This window comes from Cimex lectularius, unplaced genomic scaffold (genome assembly GCF_000648675.2).
Source record: "Cimex lectularius strain Harlan isolate CLEC.00 unplaced genomic scaffold, Clec_2.1 scaffold104, whole genome shotgun sequence".
NCBI classification, from domain to species: Eukaryota; Metazoa; Arthropoda; class Insecta; order Hemiptera; family Cimicidae; genus Cimex; species Cimex lectularius.
The window spans coordinates 681,535-695,199 of NW_019392737.1; the positions used below are offsets into that span (position 1 = coordinate 681,535).

The 13,665-nt window shown below is 33.6% G+C and overlaps 1 protein-coding gene across 3 annotated transcripts; it reads right to left on the bottom strand.

Annotated features, from left to right (window-relative positions):
* Positions 1-1,252: 1,252 nt before the first annotated feature.
* LOC106665740 (mitotic checkpoint serine/threonine-protein kinase BUB1 beta-like) lies at positions 1,253-12,961 on the bottom strand. Of its 3 annotated transcripts, XM_014392416.2 has the most exons (21): positions 12,655-12,961; positions 9,587-9,791; positions 9,321-9,517; positions 9,151-9,253; positions 9,021-9,084; positions 8,835-8,944; positions 8,707-8,770; positions 8,537-8,616; positions 6,636-6,732; positions 6,180-6,559; positions 5,710-5,834; positions 5,489-5,640; positions 4,992-5,414; positions 4,722-4,925; positions 4,149-4,310; positions 2,527-2,693; positions 2,345-2,464; positions 2,157-2,284; positions 1,931-2,090; positions 1,767-1,873; positions 1,253-1,623 (listed from the first exon to the last, which is right to left on the bottom strand). In XM_014392416.2, exons 1-21 carry the CDS (start codon positions 12,681-12,683, stop codon positions 1,440-1,442), a joined length of 3,261 nt encoding a protein of 1,086 aa, XP_014247902.1. In that variant the 5' UTR covers positions 12,684-12,961; the 3' UTR covers positions 1,253-1,439. The 3 variants fall into 3 exon arrangements, with proteins under 3 accessions (XP_014247902.1, XP_014247900.1, XP_014247903.1); XM_014392414.2 differs by having other exon boundaries at positions 4,722-5,414; XM_014392417.2 differs by lacking the exons at positions 4,722-4,925; positions 4,992-5,414.
* Between the last annotated feature and the right edge of the window lie 704 nt (positions 12,962-13,665).

Sequence of the window (13,665 nt, forward strand, 5' to 3'; positions counted from 1 at the left end):
AGACTAGTGAAGATGTGGATGAAAAATGAAGATAATTATAACGATAAGATGATGGTGTCTGGTGAAGATGATAGAAGAAGAACGAATATAATGATGACGATGGGTAGATAGTGGTTCATGGAAGGATTGAAAACTCCGACGAAAAACGAACAAGTCTCGTGGGCGATGCACAAAAGGAAGTGCAAATTCGATTGTGTAGAGCTAAGGTTTTTGAGAACAAAGGATCACTAATCGCTGTTGTCTGTGGAGGTGGCCGACTGATGAAGGACGACAATAATCTATAGGACATATTTAAGTGAGCGGTGTCTCTTTGTCGACGAATGAAACGATAATGATGTTGTTGAATCGTGATAACAGACGGTAGGAGGGCAGGAGAGTGTGTTTATAATACGGATTTGTAGTTCTGGTCTTATGAACAAATGTTCATGTATTTACCTGTTCCTTTCTAAGACTAACGATAATCAATTGTAACATGATAACAATTAAATATAAAAAAAAACTTTTTACCTATCTCAGGTAACCAAATTAGAAAAATAAAAAGGAAATAAAATAAGGAGGGGGATTTACGTGCATAAAAATTAGTTGAGCTCAAACATACCGCCCACCAAATTTTAAGTTTGTTAAAATTTATTTTTTATTCCGAAATAATAATATGAAGCACGAAATTGGTTGACAGATTCACCCGTTCGTATTCTAATTTTCACCACTCAAACCTCCTTACCCAGATGTATCTGAACCATTCGCCCTATTGGCCAAAGTAATGGTGACGTGGTAGCTCTCTCAAAGGTACTATGTCTAATTTAAGTTGGGTGTTTTCTCATACAAAACTCGAGTAGTTCGGCAATCGACCACCAACTCATAACCACCGTAAGTACACCCTGGGAATCAACGTAAGGGCTCGGGATCTCATTTTTGATTTCTTCCTAATTAATTCCTCCTGAAATTAGTACTCTGAACCAATTTGATGGGTCCATGGGTTGTGTAGATCCACCAATTTATTATCTTTGGTATGGGCATTCTGTACAAAACAAAAACTGTATGAAAGGATGAGAATTTTTGAAAAAAGTCCATTGAATGTTGGTTTGAATTCAGGGCCACTGGATTCGAACCTGGAACCTATAACAATAAAGAGTTTCATATCTAAGCCTTAACCATTGGAGCTACCAACACTCCCAAGAGATTACTTATAAATGAAATTTGTACAAAATGAAATGAAAGGATCAATGTTAATTGTAAATGTCATACACAAACATGAAGTAAAGAAGATATATATTATAAAAAGATATTTACATAATCATTATTTTACAAGCTCATATAAAACACAAGATACTGTGTTCCAAATACATTTTAAATTAAGTTATTCACCCCACCCCACTCCATGCACAGAAGATTAATTTACAATTTCTCTGACGGGTTTAGTAGAGGGGAAAGCGGTACTTTCAAGAACCATTCATTAAGTTATGAAGCTGCTTGAGATTTGTAGAAAATACAAAGTTGTCACCATAACCGTTCAATTCTTGGTGTAGTCTGTGTTTCATCTCTTCCAAATTGGGAAGACAATTGCTAGAATTTGTATTGAGCAGCTTGTGGAAAATGGGATCCCACAACTCCCGCCTAACGTTTCTGTAATAATAATTGACATAGAAACAGTTTTTTTATTTCTTTTTTTATATATTAGTTCGTCTAATAACTATATAATCATAAAAGCATTTCTCTGAATAAAAAGAAAAATTTTGTAGGAACTTGATTATTATTGTTATTTTTACCTTGGGAGAAGTTGCATTAATTTCCATTCATTATTTTTCTTGACTACTTTCATATAATTACCAACCAAAAGACAATGCAAAGAGCCAGCAAGGCCATAAAGATCAGTCTGAAATTAAAATATATTGGTTATATTCTCTCATCACTATATATACATTTAAATTACCTGATAAGTCCAAGGTTTGTTTTCTTTCATTTCATTGCATTGGAAACCATCAGTGGTAACAACATGTTTGAACTGAGTGCCTTCTGGAAACAAAGTCATGTCGATACTTCTCCCGAAGTCTATTAGCTGAATGCATGACTCTGTTTCATTTTCTACTGGGCTGCAATTGATAATAAAAATAATTTAAAGTTAACACAAATCGTTATATCGCATCATTAAAACTTACAGATGTTTCAAGACGAAATTATCTGGTTTTATATCACCATGTATTATTTTGGCTTTATGGAGAGAATCGACAATATCGATCATTTCAATAGCAAAGTGAATTATGACAAAAAGATCCAACATTTTCCCCTGAAAAAGTACTATTTATTTTTAATATAACTGCTATATTAAATAAAATAAACCTATTACTATTTTTTGTTTGTGCTCAGTTATAAGAGTCAACAATGTTCCATAAGGAGCCCAGTTCATACGTAGTATACTGCCATTTTGGTACACGTAAGCTGCATCCACAATCATAAAAGCATTTCTCTGAATAAAAAGAAATCAAATTTTGTAGGAACTTGATACAGTTACAAAGAGGAACAAAATACCATTTGAGGAACAATACGCCTCTGCAATTCTTTTGCTATGTAATATTCCCACTTGCACGCTGGTTTTTCCACTTTCAAGGCGCATTCTTTATTGCCGTATCTGGCCTTTACCACTCTAGCATATGCACCTTTTCCAAGTTCGCTCAGAATGTTGTATGATTCCTCTCCTAAAAATATAATTGTATTTTAATTTATTTGTTTGCAGTTGAGTTGTTTTTGATCATTCTAGTTTATCAATTCTCGGGCTTGATCTGACCAATATTTTCAGTAATGGGTTGTTGTGATTTTCGTAAGTCAGGTCCGAATATGTTAGAGAAAGGTGTGCAGCTTTCAAACAATAAGTTCATCAACACATAGTCGTGATAGCCTACAGATCAGTGGTTTGCTGGACAAGACATTTAGTAGGGTGATCAAGCTACCCACCCACTGCTGCTCAGACACGCTAATCTCTGGGGCAATTGAAACAACCCCCACTGCTGCCCTGGAAGTCCTGAGAATTTACTACTACCACATATTTTTACCAGGAAGAAGCCAGAGCCACAATTCATAGGATAATATTGGGACAGGCCCCCCTAGTCTACTTGCATAACAAGGAGTAACTAAAGATTGGGGGGGGGCTTCAAGCAGACAAGGTTACAGGGCTGTCCATTGATGCTTTACCTCTACATTCAGATTTGACAAAAAAAAATTAAAATTAAAATTCCAGGTAGAAAGAGATTCTAGTTAGTGCCAACCATACGTGTGTACAAATGGCTCCCAAACTGAATGTGGGTCAGGAGCTGGCATTTACGAAAATAAACCAAGGACTTGAATTCATATAGGCCTTGGGCAAGATGTCACTATCTTTCAAGCAGAGGCTGTGCATACCAAGCACTATGCCAAGGAGATTAAAAGGTTAGGTATCATTAACAGAGAGAACCCATCTTCTTGGACAGTCAGGCAGCACTGAGGGCCATTACTGCTTCAGTGGTGAATTCTAGTCATATGGGATTGCATTAGTGCTGTATTGGGAAAAATAAAATTACCATTGTCTGGGTAACAGGGTACTCAGGCAACAAAGAGGCTGATAAATTAGCCAAGGAAAGTTCAATTAGGGCACCCATGGTCTTGAACCCTTTTGTGGCACACCAAACTGCCAAAACTTGGATCATGAAACACTGGATTAATAATAAGTCCTCCACTCAATGGGAATGTAGCCCAGGGCAGAGGCATGCAAAAAAATTTATCAAAGGACCATCACAGAAATTACCGGCAGAACACTAAATCAATTAAGTGTTAGAACTGCAACAGTAGTTGGACTGTTAACTGGACACTGCAAACTCCAGAGGCATAAAATCAAAGTGGCAGAAACAAGCCTATGCAGATAGGGTTAGCAAGAAGAAGAGATAGTGGAACATGTCCTCTGTTGGTGCGAAGGCTTATGTAGGCCGACTCTTGGAAGAGGAAAAGCCCGAAGTCCATAAAAAGCTTTGGGATCTGGTAAAAATCCTTAAGTTTAATGAAAAGCTCTAGACAATAAAGGAGATGCACAATGGACCAATACTGGTCATGGTGTGTAGGTAGGCTCTCAAAATTTATTACTTATTTATTCACCAATTGTTGTAATATAAAGAAAACTTTACCTATTTTTACACTCTTGGTCATGTTCGGTACGTTGCCCTTCATAATATGGTACTGTGCAGATTGATACGGAAGTGGAAACTTCATCTGATTCAGGAACGAGTCTATTAACTTCGGACAAAATGGATCCTCGATGTTGTCATATTTTAGTGGTCTGATGATATCTGAAAATTATTGGAAATAAAAAATAGATCTGCATAAGAAAAAAAGTCAACTAAAGTTTGGGGTGGTTAGGGTCAACTAATGTTTATGTTTTGAAAGCCAAGAAATATAAAATTTTTATATATTTTTGTTTTTAAAATAATATTTTAATTAATGAAAAAAAGGAAACAAATTTGTCTAACCTTCAATAATAACATTCCTATCAATGGTGTTTGATTTTTTTTTAAGCTAAAGTAATTATGATGAATAAAAAAAGCCTTAATATTGTTGATCCCTGAGAACCCACAAGGATTATTAATAGCCAAAGAAATAATGAAAATCACAGATAACAAACAGTACTATTACTGTGTGGGTGATGGAGTGTACATAAAAATAATTAAGTTAATTTAATTTTAATTTTTATAATATATTACCCAATATAATATTGTCTGATTGTTCTACAAGGACTTTTCCTTTAGTATTTTCCAAGCCCGGCTGTTTTGATAGTCTGATTGATTTTTCTACTTTTTTACCAGAGTTTTCTAAATCTCTGTTACGCTTAATGATAGATGAGTTTTTTGTATCTTTAGAAAGATAACTTTGAGATTTGAAACCTTTTTGTTTTCTGAGAGCTGTATCTGGAATTAAATTATTTAACATATTACATGACAGCGATCTTATCTTTCTTCTTTCAAGGACTGAACTGTTTCTTTCTGTTCTGTCGTCAAAATCACTGAACCTTGTTCCCTTTGATTTCAATAACTTAGTTTGTTTTAAATTCCCAAAGGCAGAATTAAGTTCTAAAAGTGGAATCTTTGTACCTTCATCGCTATATAATTTTATCTGATTTTCAAACAGTTTGCAATAACTTTTTCTTTTTGTGGCCGATTTCGTAACATATTCTTCACAGAGTACAGCAACTGGAGTGAATGTATTGGTCAAAGTTTCTTTCCAATTTATATTTCTATATGTTTTTCTTAAGACTTCATAAAAAAAGAGCATATGTAAGCAATGTTCTGGGACATAGAGCGGGAAATAGTCATAGGTAAACATTTGAGTTCCACACAAATCTTGGTACACAATCCAGGAGATAGGATTTTGAAGGAATAGGACACATGCTTGAACATCTGTTAGGAAGAAATAACTTTAGTTAATGAAGCAAATGGAAGAATAAACCTAAACGTTAATAATACATAACAACCTGGTCTAGCTAGAAATCCAGGGGTTCGGGGATTAGAGGACCCATTACTGCTACTTGAACTGCTATATCTCTCTTTACTAGCCTCAAGAATGACGCTCAGTTCTTGCTGTGTTTTGCGATCATTTTTATCATTAGATTCTTCGATGTATGACCTTATAAAAATAAATTATCTATTTAGATATATTATGATTATTTATATAAGTTGTGGGATTTTTATTTACCCATCATTTTTATTAGAAGCGTTTTGTCCAGATGTGGCAGATTTTTTTTGATGAACAGGTGTGGATGAAGGAAGAACAAAAGCAAACGCCTTAGTGTTGCATGTATCATCACAGCCATCATCAAGCTAAAAATTAATGCAAAGTAAAATAATCCAGTTAAAACAAATGTATAAGTATTGGGTGTCTGCGTATTTTTTTTTTTCAAATTTTGATTTTCATCCTTATAAAGGTGATTCATTATTACCTGCTAGCCTCAGAGTGGAAAAAGCCCTATTAAAAGAAATTTTAAGAAAGGGGTAGTTGATCCCAAAAGTCAGACTATTATTTCTGCTACTAGAATGGTGGTTTATAGAAACCTTGGGGAAATTATGTTTAAAAATAAAATAAATTTATATTTTGAAAGTTTGACTTTTTTTACTGAAAACAGAAACAACCTGTACACACACCCAATAAATAAAATAAATACATACTTCAGTAATACCAACAAGAGGATTATTTTTAATTGAAGCATGGCTCAGCTTTTCAGATAAACGACCATCTGCATCCATAGGGCCAAAGTTTAGTTTCTGACTTGCTATAGATGGCCTCTCAACCAGAGCAGGAGTTGGATCTATCTTCCTCTCCGATAAGACATTCACCCTTGGGATTGAAGGTTGAGTTTTTTTAATGCTGGCTAATCCCTTGAGCTTATTTTCAGGATCACAATTCTCGGATTTAGAATCCTCTGTGCACACGGTAAAAGGTGTATTGGTTTTTTGTCTGATTGTCAAAGGTGTTTCATCATCGTAAACTTTGAACGGTTCACTTTGAGCTGGTGGCTCTGAAGATGTAAATTTGTTTGGGCAACCAGCTGGAAACAACGAAGGAAATTTAATGTAGAAAAAATACAGTAAGTACATATACTCAAAAAATAACTATTGCCTTACGAGGTAGACCATGGCTGTACCACATTTCTTCAATGATGTTCATTGCTTCCTTAGTGATGTCTCCACACTGCGTGCTAGAGAGATGGCTTGATCTATCCTGTATAGTTTCATAGAAATTAAAACTTCAACGGTTCTCATTAAAAAAAAAAATCAAATCAAATCAAAATTTAAAAATATATACAGGGTATATCAACTTTTATAGCCCACCCATTCAATTTGGAAATGATATAAAATACAATGGAAACTCTAGCAAAAAATGGTCTTATACAAACACCAAGTTAATTTTGGCTAGGAATCGTGAGGTGGTATCAGATTTAACATCACTTTCTCATCGAGCTAGGAATGACACTTACTTTGTTATTTTAAATGAGAAGCCCATATTTTCATTGTTCAATTCAATTCTAGAGCTTATTTTATGCCACTTTTTCTGAAAGGAAAATTTTGATAGAAATTTCTGAGTTATGCCCGGGCATAACAAGACATGTGAGGGGGGGTACTTTTTGGCCCTCCCATTTATTTTGAAAACGATTAGCATTAGCAAGTTAATTTAGGATAGGAATCGTCTCAGAATAAGGTAGGGATCACAGGGTTGCTTAGCTTATATTAATTTTTGAAACAAAAAATGAACTACTCTTTTTTTTATCATCATCGAGACAATTTTATTTTTAAAATGACTCAGCTATTATGTATTGCTGCAGATTTGATTATTTATTAAAATTTATGTTTAAAATAAATTGTAAAATATACTTCATGTGTTTGAAGCGCAGTGCTCTGCTCACTTCAGGAATTCTTCATTTATGGCCTTTTCTATTATTTCTAGGCAGATTTCTTTGCAAACCACAATCAGTTCTTCCAATTGTTGGACGGTCAATACTGGAGATGGACTGGCAATCACTTGATCATCAATGCCTCCGAAAGAAAATGATCCAAAGAGTGACCTTGGAGGCCAAGGAATAGGACCTTGTGTGCCAATCTATCTCCCTGTATGGTTCATGTCCAAGTAAACACAACTGTTATGAGCATGGCAACTGTCTAAATTAACTTGGGGTTTGTATAAGACCATTTTTTGCTAAAGTTAATAATTTTCGGAATAAATGAGGAGGGCAAAAAAAGCATACCATTCTCACACGTCTTCCGTCGGGCATAACTCAGAAATGGTCGATCCTATCAAAAATTTTCTTTCAATAAAAGTAGCATTAAAAATTAAATTAAAAGCTCTAAAATCAAATCATATAATAAAAATATGGGATTCTCATTTAAAATAACAAAGTAACTTCCCAGCCAGATGAGAATGTTATGTTAAATCTGTTACAACTACACAATTCCTAGGCAAAATTAACTTAGGGTTTGTATAAGTTCATTTTTTGCTAAAGTTAATCGTTTTTGAAATAAACGAGGAGGGCCAACTTGTTGGTACAAAAAGCATACCTCACTCACGCATCTTCTGTCGGGCGTAACTCAGAAATTATCCTTTTCTTTTCAAAATTTTCCTTTCAGTAAAACTGGCTTTAAAAAAAACTCTAAAATTGAATTGTACAATAAAAATATAGGATTCTCATTTAAAATAAAGTAATTTCCCAGCTCCAAAATTAACTTGGGGTTTGTATAAGCCCATTTTTGCTTAAGTTAATCATTTCTGAATTAAATGGGTGGTCTATTATCATGGCCTGTCAAGTTTATTTGAAAATAGGACTAGGATAATTTGAGACGATCAAGCAACTGGCTAATACTTGCTGAACCAACACTGGACCACTTATTGAGTTGCCGTCTTCACTCGAGTATAGTATATGTGACTCAGGTTCAGCAAGTGTTCACCGACTCGCAGGCCAACACTCGACATCAACTCTACTGGTTAACATTATATGTTTTATATAGTGATTTTGTTAGTAAATATACTGTACTTTTTTAGTATTGCTGTTTTCTTCTTCTTTTTGAGGTTTCTTTTCGAGAATTATATCATCGACTGCCATTATAGTGTCAACTTGATATTCGGGGGAAAAAAAAAATATATTAAAAAAAAAGTAAAGTGCATTTATGAAATGTGTTTTTGTTCTTAGTGTTAAAAACTTACGTTTATTTAAATAATTTCTTGCCTTTATTTCCTCAAGGCTGATCTCTTTTTCACTGGCGTATACCTAAATTAACGATACAGCATTTTATTAGCATACCTTTTCATTACTTAAACATTAATTTTTTTACCAAATCTTTAGGATACATTGCTACTTTAACAGGATCTTTAGGTTCCAAATAGACAACAGCGCATGAAAAATAATCTGGATCTCCGACTTTCAAAGGATTCATTTCCCAGCCTGAAATAATAGTTTTAGGAATTTTCTTATTACATTGTCCAGTAACGAAAATACATTATCTGGAAGATGTACTCACACTGAACTGGATCTTCAATATTATAATCTTGTGGTGTTGAAACTGGAGGTGCTTCGCCATTTTGCTAAAACAGCACAAATAGTCAGTTATATTTAATTTACTTATTACGAGTGAACTCATCAATTTATACCTGCACTTGAGAGGAACATTTAGAACACACAAGATTCTTTGTGTTTACATCATTTGTCAATTCACCTCTAAGGTATTTTTTTCCAATTGTCTGAAGAAATTGTCTGGGAAAAAAAATCTTGAAAATAAAGTTCAGCTAATTTAAACATTTTTTTTTTAAATTAACATTACTTGTATAAATTTTCCAACACATCTTTAGGGGCTGCGTTATTGGAAAAGCCCAAATTAAATATCCTATCTGCTTCTTGATAATTGTCCACTTTGCAAAATTCGTTCGCCCAACTTGCATAAAACTGTGAAGACTTAACACCAACCCCTTTCTTAACACTCTTTACGAACACTTCCAAAGGGTTTGGTTGCATCTCGGTCTAAAGAAATAAACATCTAAATTAGTGATGGGACAATAATCAATTTAAATGACAAAATAATAAACTTACATAAAACACAAGGAGTTGTATAAACCTCTCATCGTTGCTGTAATAATTTGAGTTCCAAAAAACTTGAAGGGTGTCTTGAAGTAATGCATTAAAATGATTTGAACACGAATCTTTGCCATAAGTGGTGTCCAACCACACAAGAAAATCGTATCTTAACTTAAGAGGGTCATTTCCTTTATAAGTTGCAATTTCTTCTTTCAATTTTCTGTAAATTAATTTAAATACATTGATAAAAAATTTCTAGCACATTATATAATAAAATGCATGCTCTGCTCTAAGCTGTCTTACATGGATGCGATTATTTAATACCTAAACAAGAAGAACCCTAGCAAAAGTAGTAACGAGTTCCAAACATTTGTTTTTAAAGTGTTTTGTGTCTTCTTTACCTAGCCATTCCTTCGCTATAGTTTATATGTAGATTGATGCCTACTGCACGTTACACAAAAACCCGCTTGTTGTACACAAAAGTTTCAACTGAATAAAAATAATGTTGTACAAAGGACTTTTGTTAATTAACTTATATCGGCTTATGTTTACTGCTTTATTGCTGATATCTTAACTTTTGATGTCTTCTTAACTAATTTCATACTATTTATTTTTTAAATTGTTTTGTTAATTTGTAATGCAGGGCATAAATACGCTCAGTTGCAAATTTAAAAAAAATTATTGTTATAAAAAACGGCCAACCTCAATTTTCTGAAACTGTTTGTTACTGCTTAATGTAATTTCGAAGTTAAATAATGAGTTTTCTGAGGTAGTGGACCTCGAATATTAAAATGTATGGTAAATGGGGAAATATTTGTAATAAGAGGTAATACCACCGCAGGTTTTAGTTACAGCGTACATGCGTCTTGGGACAATAAGGGATTCAATCTGATTCCGCGGAATGTTAGCCCACTCTTCAATGAGCAGTCTCTAGGTCTTTCAGTGTATATCCCATGTTTGTTCAATCGAATTAAGGTCAGGAGAAGGAGCTGGAACACGGTTATTGTGTTCTTGAAAAAAGTACACAATACGTGCAGTGTGTGTTCGCGAACTATCCTGCTAGAAATTTACATTTTCACCACCTGCATCCATAATTGGGAGAACATTTGACTCCAGGATGGTTTCAATATGTCAGGCAGCTGTTCATGTCCGATGATCCTGGCCTCCTGTCATAGGAGCCTGTCTCCCTAAACCTCTCTACACTGTTTCGAAGGGTCTGATACTGTACTCTTACAACATTAGTCGCATACCAAATTGAACAGCCTTCGTCAATAAGCACAACCACACAAATAAACTGCTCGGAAGATTTTTTAAATTAAATTTAAAACAAAAAGAACCACACACTTCGACACTAATGAAAAGTTTAAGTTAATCAACCTGAGTTGTAAAGAGGGAAGCCATAACAATTGAAACGTTTTAATTCTTTTCATTTCAATGTTGTTTTTTTGTTTTTGTTTTACACTTCTTTGTGTGTTGCAGGTGGGTGTTTATTAAATCACAAACCTTACTGTTTACTTCTCTTATTATTTAAACAGTAAACTTGAGACTAGAAAAGGGACATATTAAGCAGCAATAAATAATTTAATTTAGAAAATCTTAATTGATTAGCACTCAATTAAGAGATAGGAATCGAATTAGTAGGCAACAAACTATTTTAAATCAAACTAGCAGGCAATAAGCATATAGAAATCAAACTGTCAGGCAACAAACACCTAATCAAACTACCAGGTAACATGCAACTTGGAAATCAAATAGCAAGCAATAAGCAAGAACGCAGGACACACAAGTAGTGTAATATGTACTGCTAAGAAAGAAACAAACAAGTGTGGGAAACAAATTAGCATGCAATAATCATAAGAATTAATGTGGCAGACCATAAACAGCTTGGAGGTAAATTAGCGGGCAATAAGCAAGAAGTAATCAAAGTATCAAGCACAATACTGCTAGGAATCCAACTAGTAGGCAACAAATTCCTAATCAATTAGCAGGTAACATACAACTTGGAAATTAATTAACAAGCAATAAGCAAGGACGCAGGACACTAGTAGTGTCATACAACTAAGAAAGAAACAAAGAAATGAGTGGCAAACAAATTAGCATGCAATAACCATGTAAGAATCAAATTGGCAGGCAATAAACAGCTTGGAAAGAAATGGCCAATAGGTAAGAAAAATTGAACTACCAGGCAAAACCCGATAGTATTGAAACTAGCAGGCAACAAACAACTCGGAAATTAATTATTGGCAATAAGCCAACAATAATTAAACTACCATGGACAATTTGCTAGGAATTGAACTAGCAGGTAACAAAGTAATTGAAAATAAATTAGCAGGCAATAGCACGCAATAACCAAACTACTAGGCAAAAACTGCCTGGAATCAAATCAGCATGCAAAAACTGCTAAATAAAGTAGGGGGCAACTAACTGCCTAGAATCAAACAAGCAGGCAAAAATTGCTAGGAATCGAACTATCTGGCAAAAACTAATAGGAAACTAAGAAGGAGATAAACTATCAAGACAGAATAAACAGAGAAATCAAACTGATAGTTGACAAAAGCTATAATTTGCAAGCAAAAAAAGGCTAGAAAACAAATTAGTATGTGACATACAACTAAGACTCATTCCAGTAGAGGACAGATAATGGCAGGTAACAAAAGCTCTAACTTGCAGGGGAAACAAACAAGTAGACAGCTAAAAAAGTAAGTAATAGTTGATAGGTAGTCAATAGAACAAGCAATCGATGTACGGTTAGGGAATGCACGTAGAAGTAGGTGACAAATAACTAGGAATAAACCAGCCAACTAGAAGTACGCTAAATGTTTATATACGACAACTAAGAAAAAAATATAAACATTATCATGCCATTGACTTCAAATAAAAATATTCAGTCGTCAGTTGTCTTATTCTCTGACAATATAATAGTTGTTTTTTTAAAGACAGTTAAATACTTTCAATTCAAGATATTAGAACAATCATTCCATGCGGAGTTGACGTTACAATAGAGGAAAAACATAAAACACGTCCTGACAAGTATAAAACTCAGAGTCAGGTGTCACAATATACAATATACTCTAATAACTTACAACTTCTTCTTGGCGATTTCCTCTTCCATATTTTTATTTACAGTTGTTCGGGTGTTTAGACCGGATTTAAACTTGCCCTTTTGAAGAGAAATTGACGTTAATCACCGGACGAGAAGGAGATTCGTAAGTTAAGTGGAAACTCGAATTGGCGATGGCCGTTGACCGTTAAACTTGAAAAGTCAGCCAACGCACTCTAACGCAGGGCCTTTTCCGTCTAGCCGTTCCGGTCTCTTGCATCAAATTTCAAAAATCGTCCCACTTCAAAAACAAATAACACGAAAATAATATATATTTAGTTTCACCATGTGATTTTATCTTTTGGAGAAAAAAGTATTTCTAAAGATTATTATCTCTCACATTTATAGATATTTTTTCAACACAGATCACTTTACAGACACTGAACGAACATGACATCAACATAAAACTGCCCTAAGCCAATAAATAATTCAACAAAAATATTATATATTTTGATGTCATCTAATGAAAATTGATTTAATAATGGAACTGTACACATTAAAAATAAAGTAGACAAGATTTATTTTTTGCTGTATTTATATTTATTTAAGAGCAGCCACACCCTGTTTTTTTAAATGTACAAAATGTAGAAAATTAACAGTTTAAAAAATATAATAGAACATAATTATACACTGTATATTATACACTGGATAAAATAGTACTTTTATAAAATCTAGAAGAAATAAAAATGAAAGTACTAACAATAAAATATAATTAAATAATAATAAGAAATTCACAACCAAATTGGAAATAAAAATTAAAGTAATAGCACAAAAATAAAATATAATAGACATAATTAAAATATTATAATATGATAATAATCAAATTATTTTGATAAAATAAGTGCTTTTTTTAGTGATCAGTAGGTTAGTTGTTTGTCAGATTCGTGAGGAGCAGTCAAGAATGGGGTAGTTTAGAAAAACACCTTTTTCATTTTTTTGTCGACATTTTGACCTTTATCTGGTCATCTACATGAAAATATTGCTTCAGGAATAT

Coding starts and splice junctions, on each gene's coding strand:
- LOC106665740 (XM_014392414.2), bottom strand. CDS start 12,683: ATGGAAGAGGAAATCGCCAAGAAGAAGTT. Junction 9,254..9,320: donor GTGTTGGAAAATTTATACAA/GTAATGTTAATT, acceptor TTTTTTTCCCAG/ACAATTTCTTCAGACAATTG. Junction 6,733..8,536: donor AAAACAGCAATACTAAAAAA/GTACAGTATATT, acceptor GAAACTATACAG/GATAGATCAAGCCATCTCTC.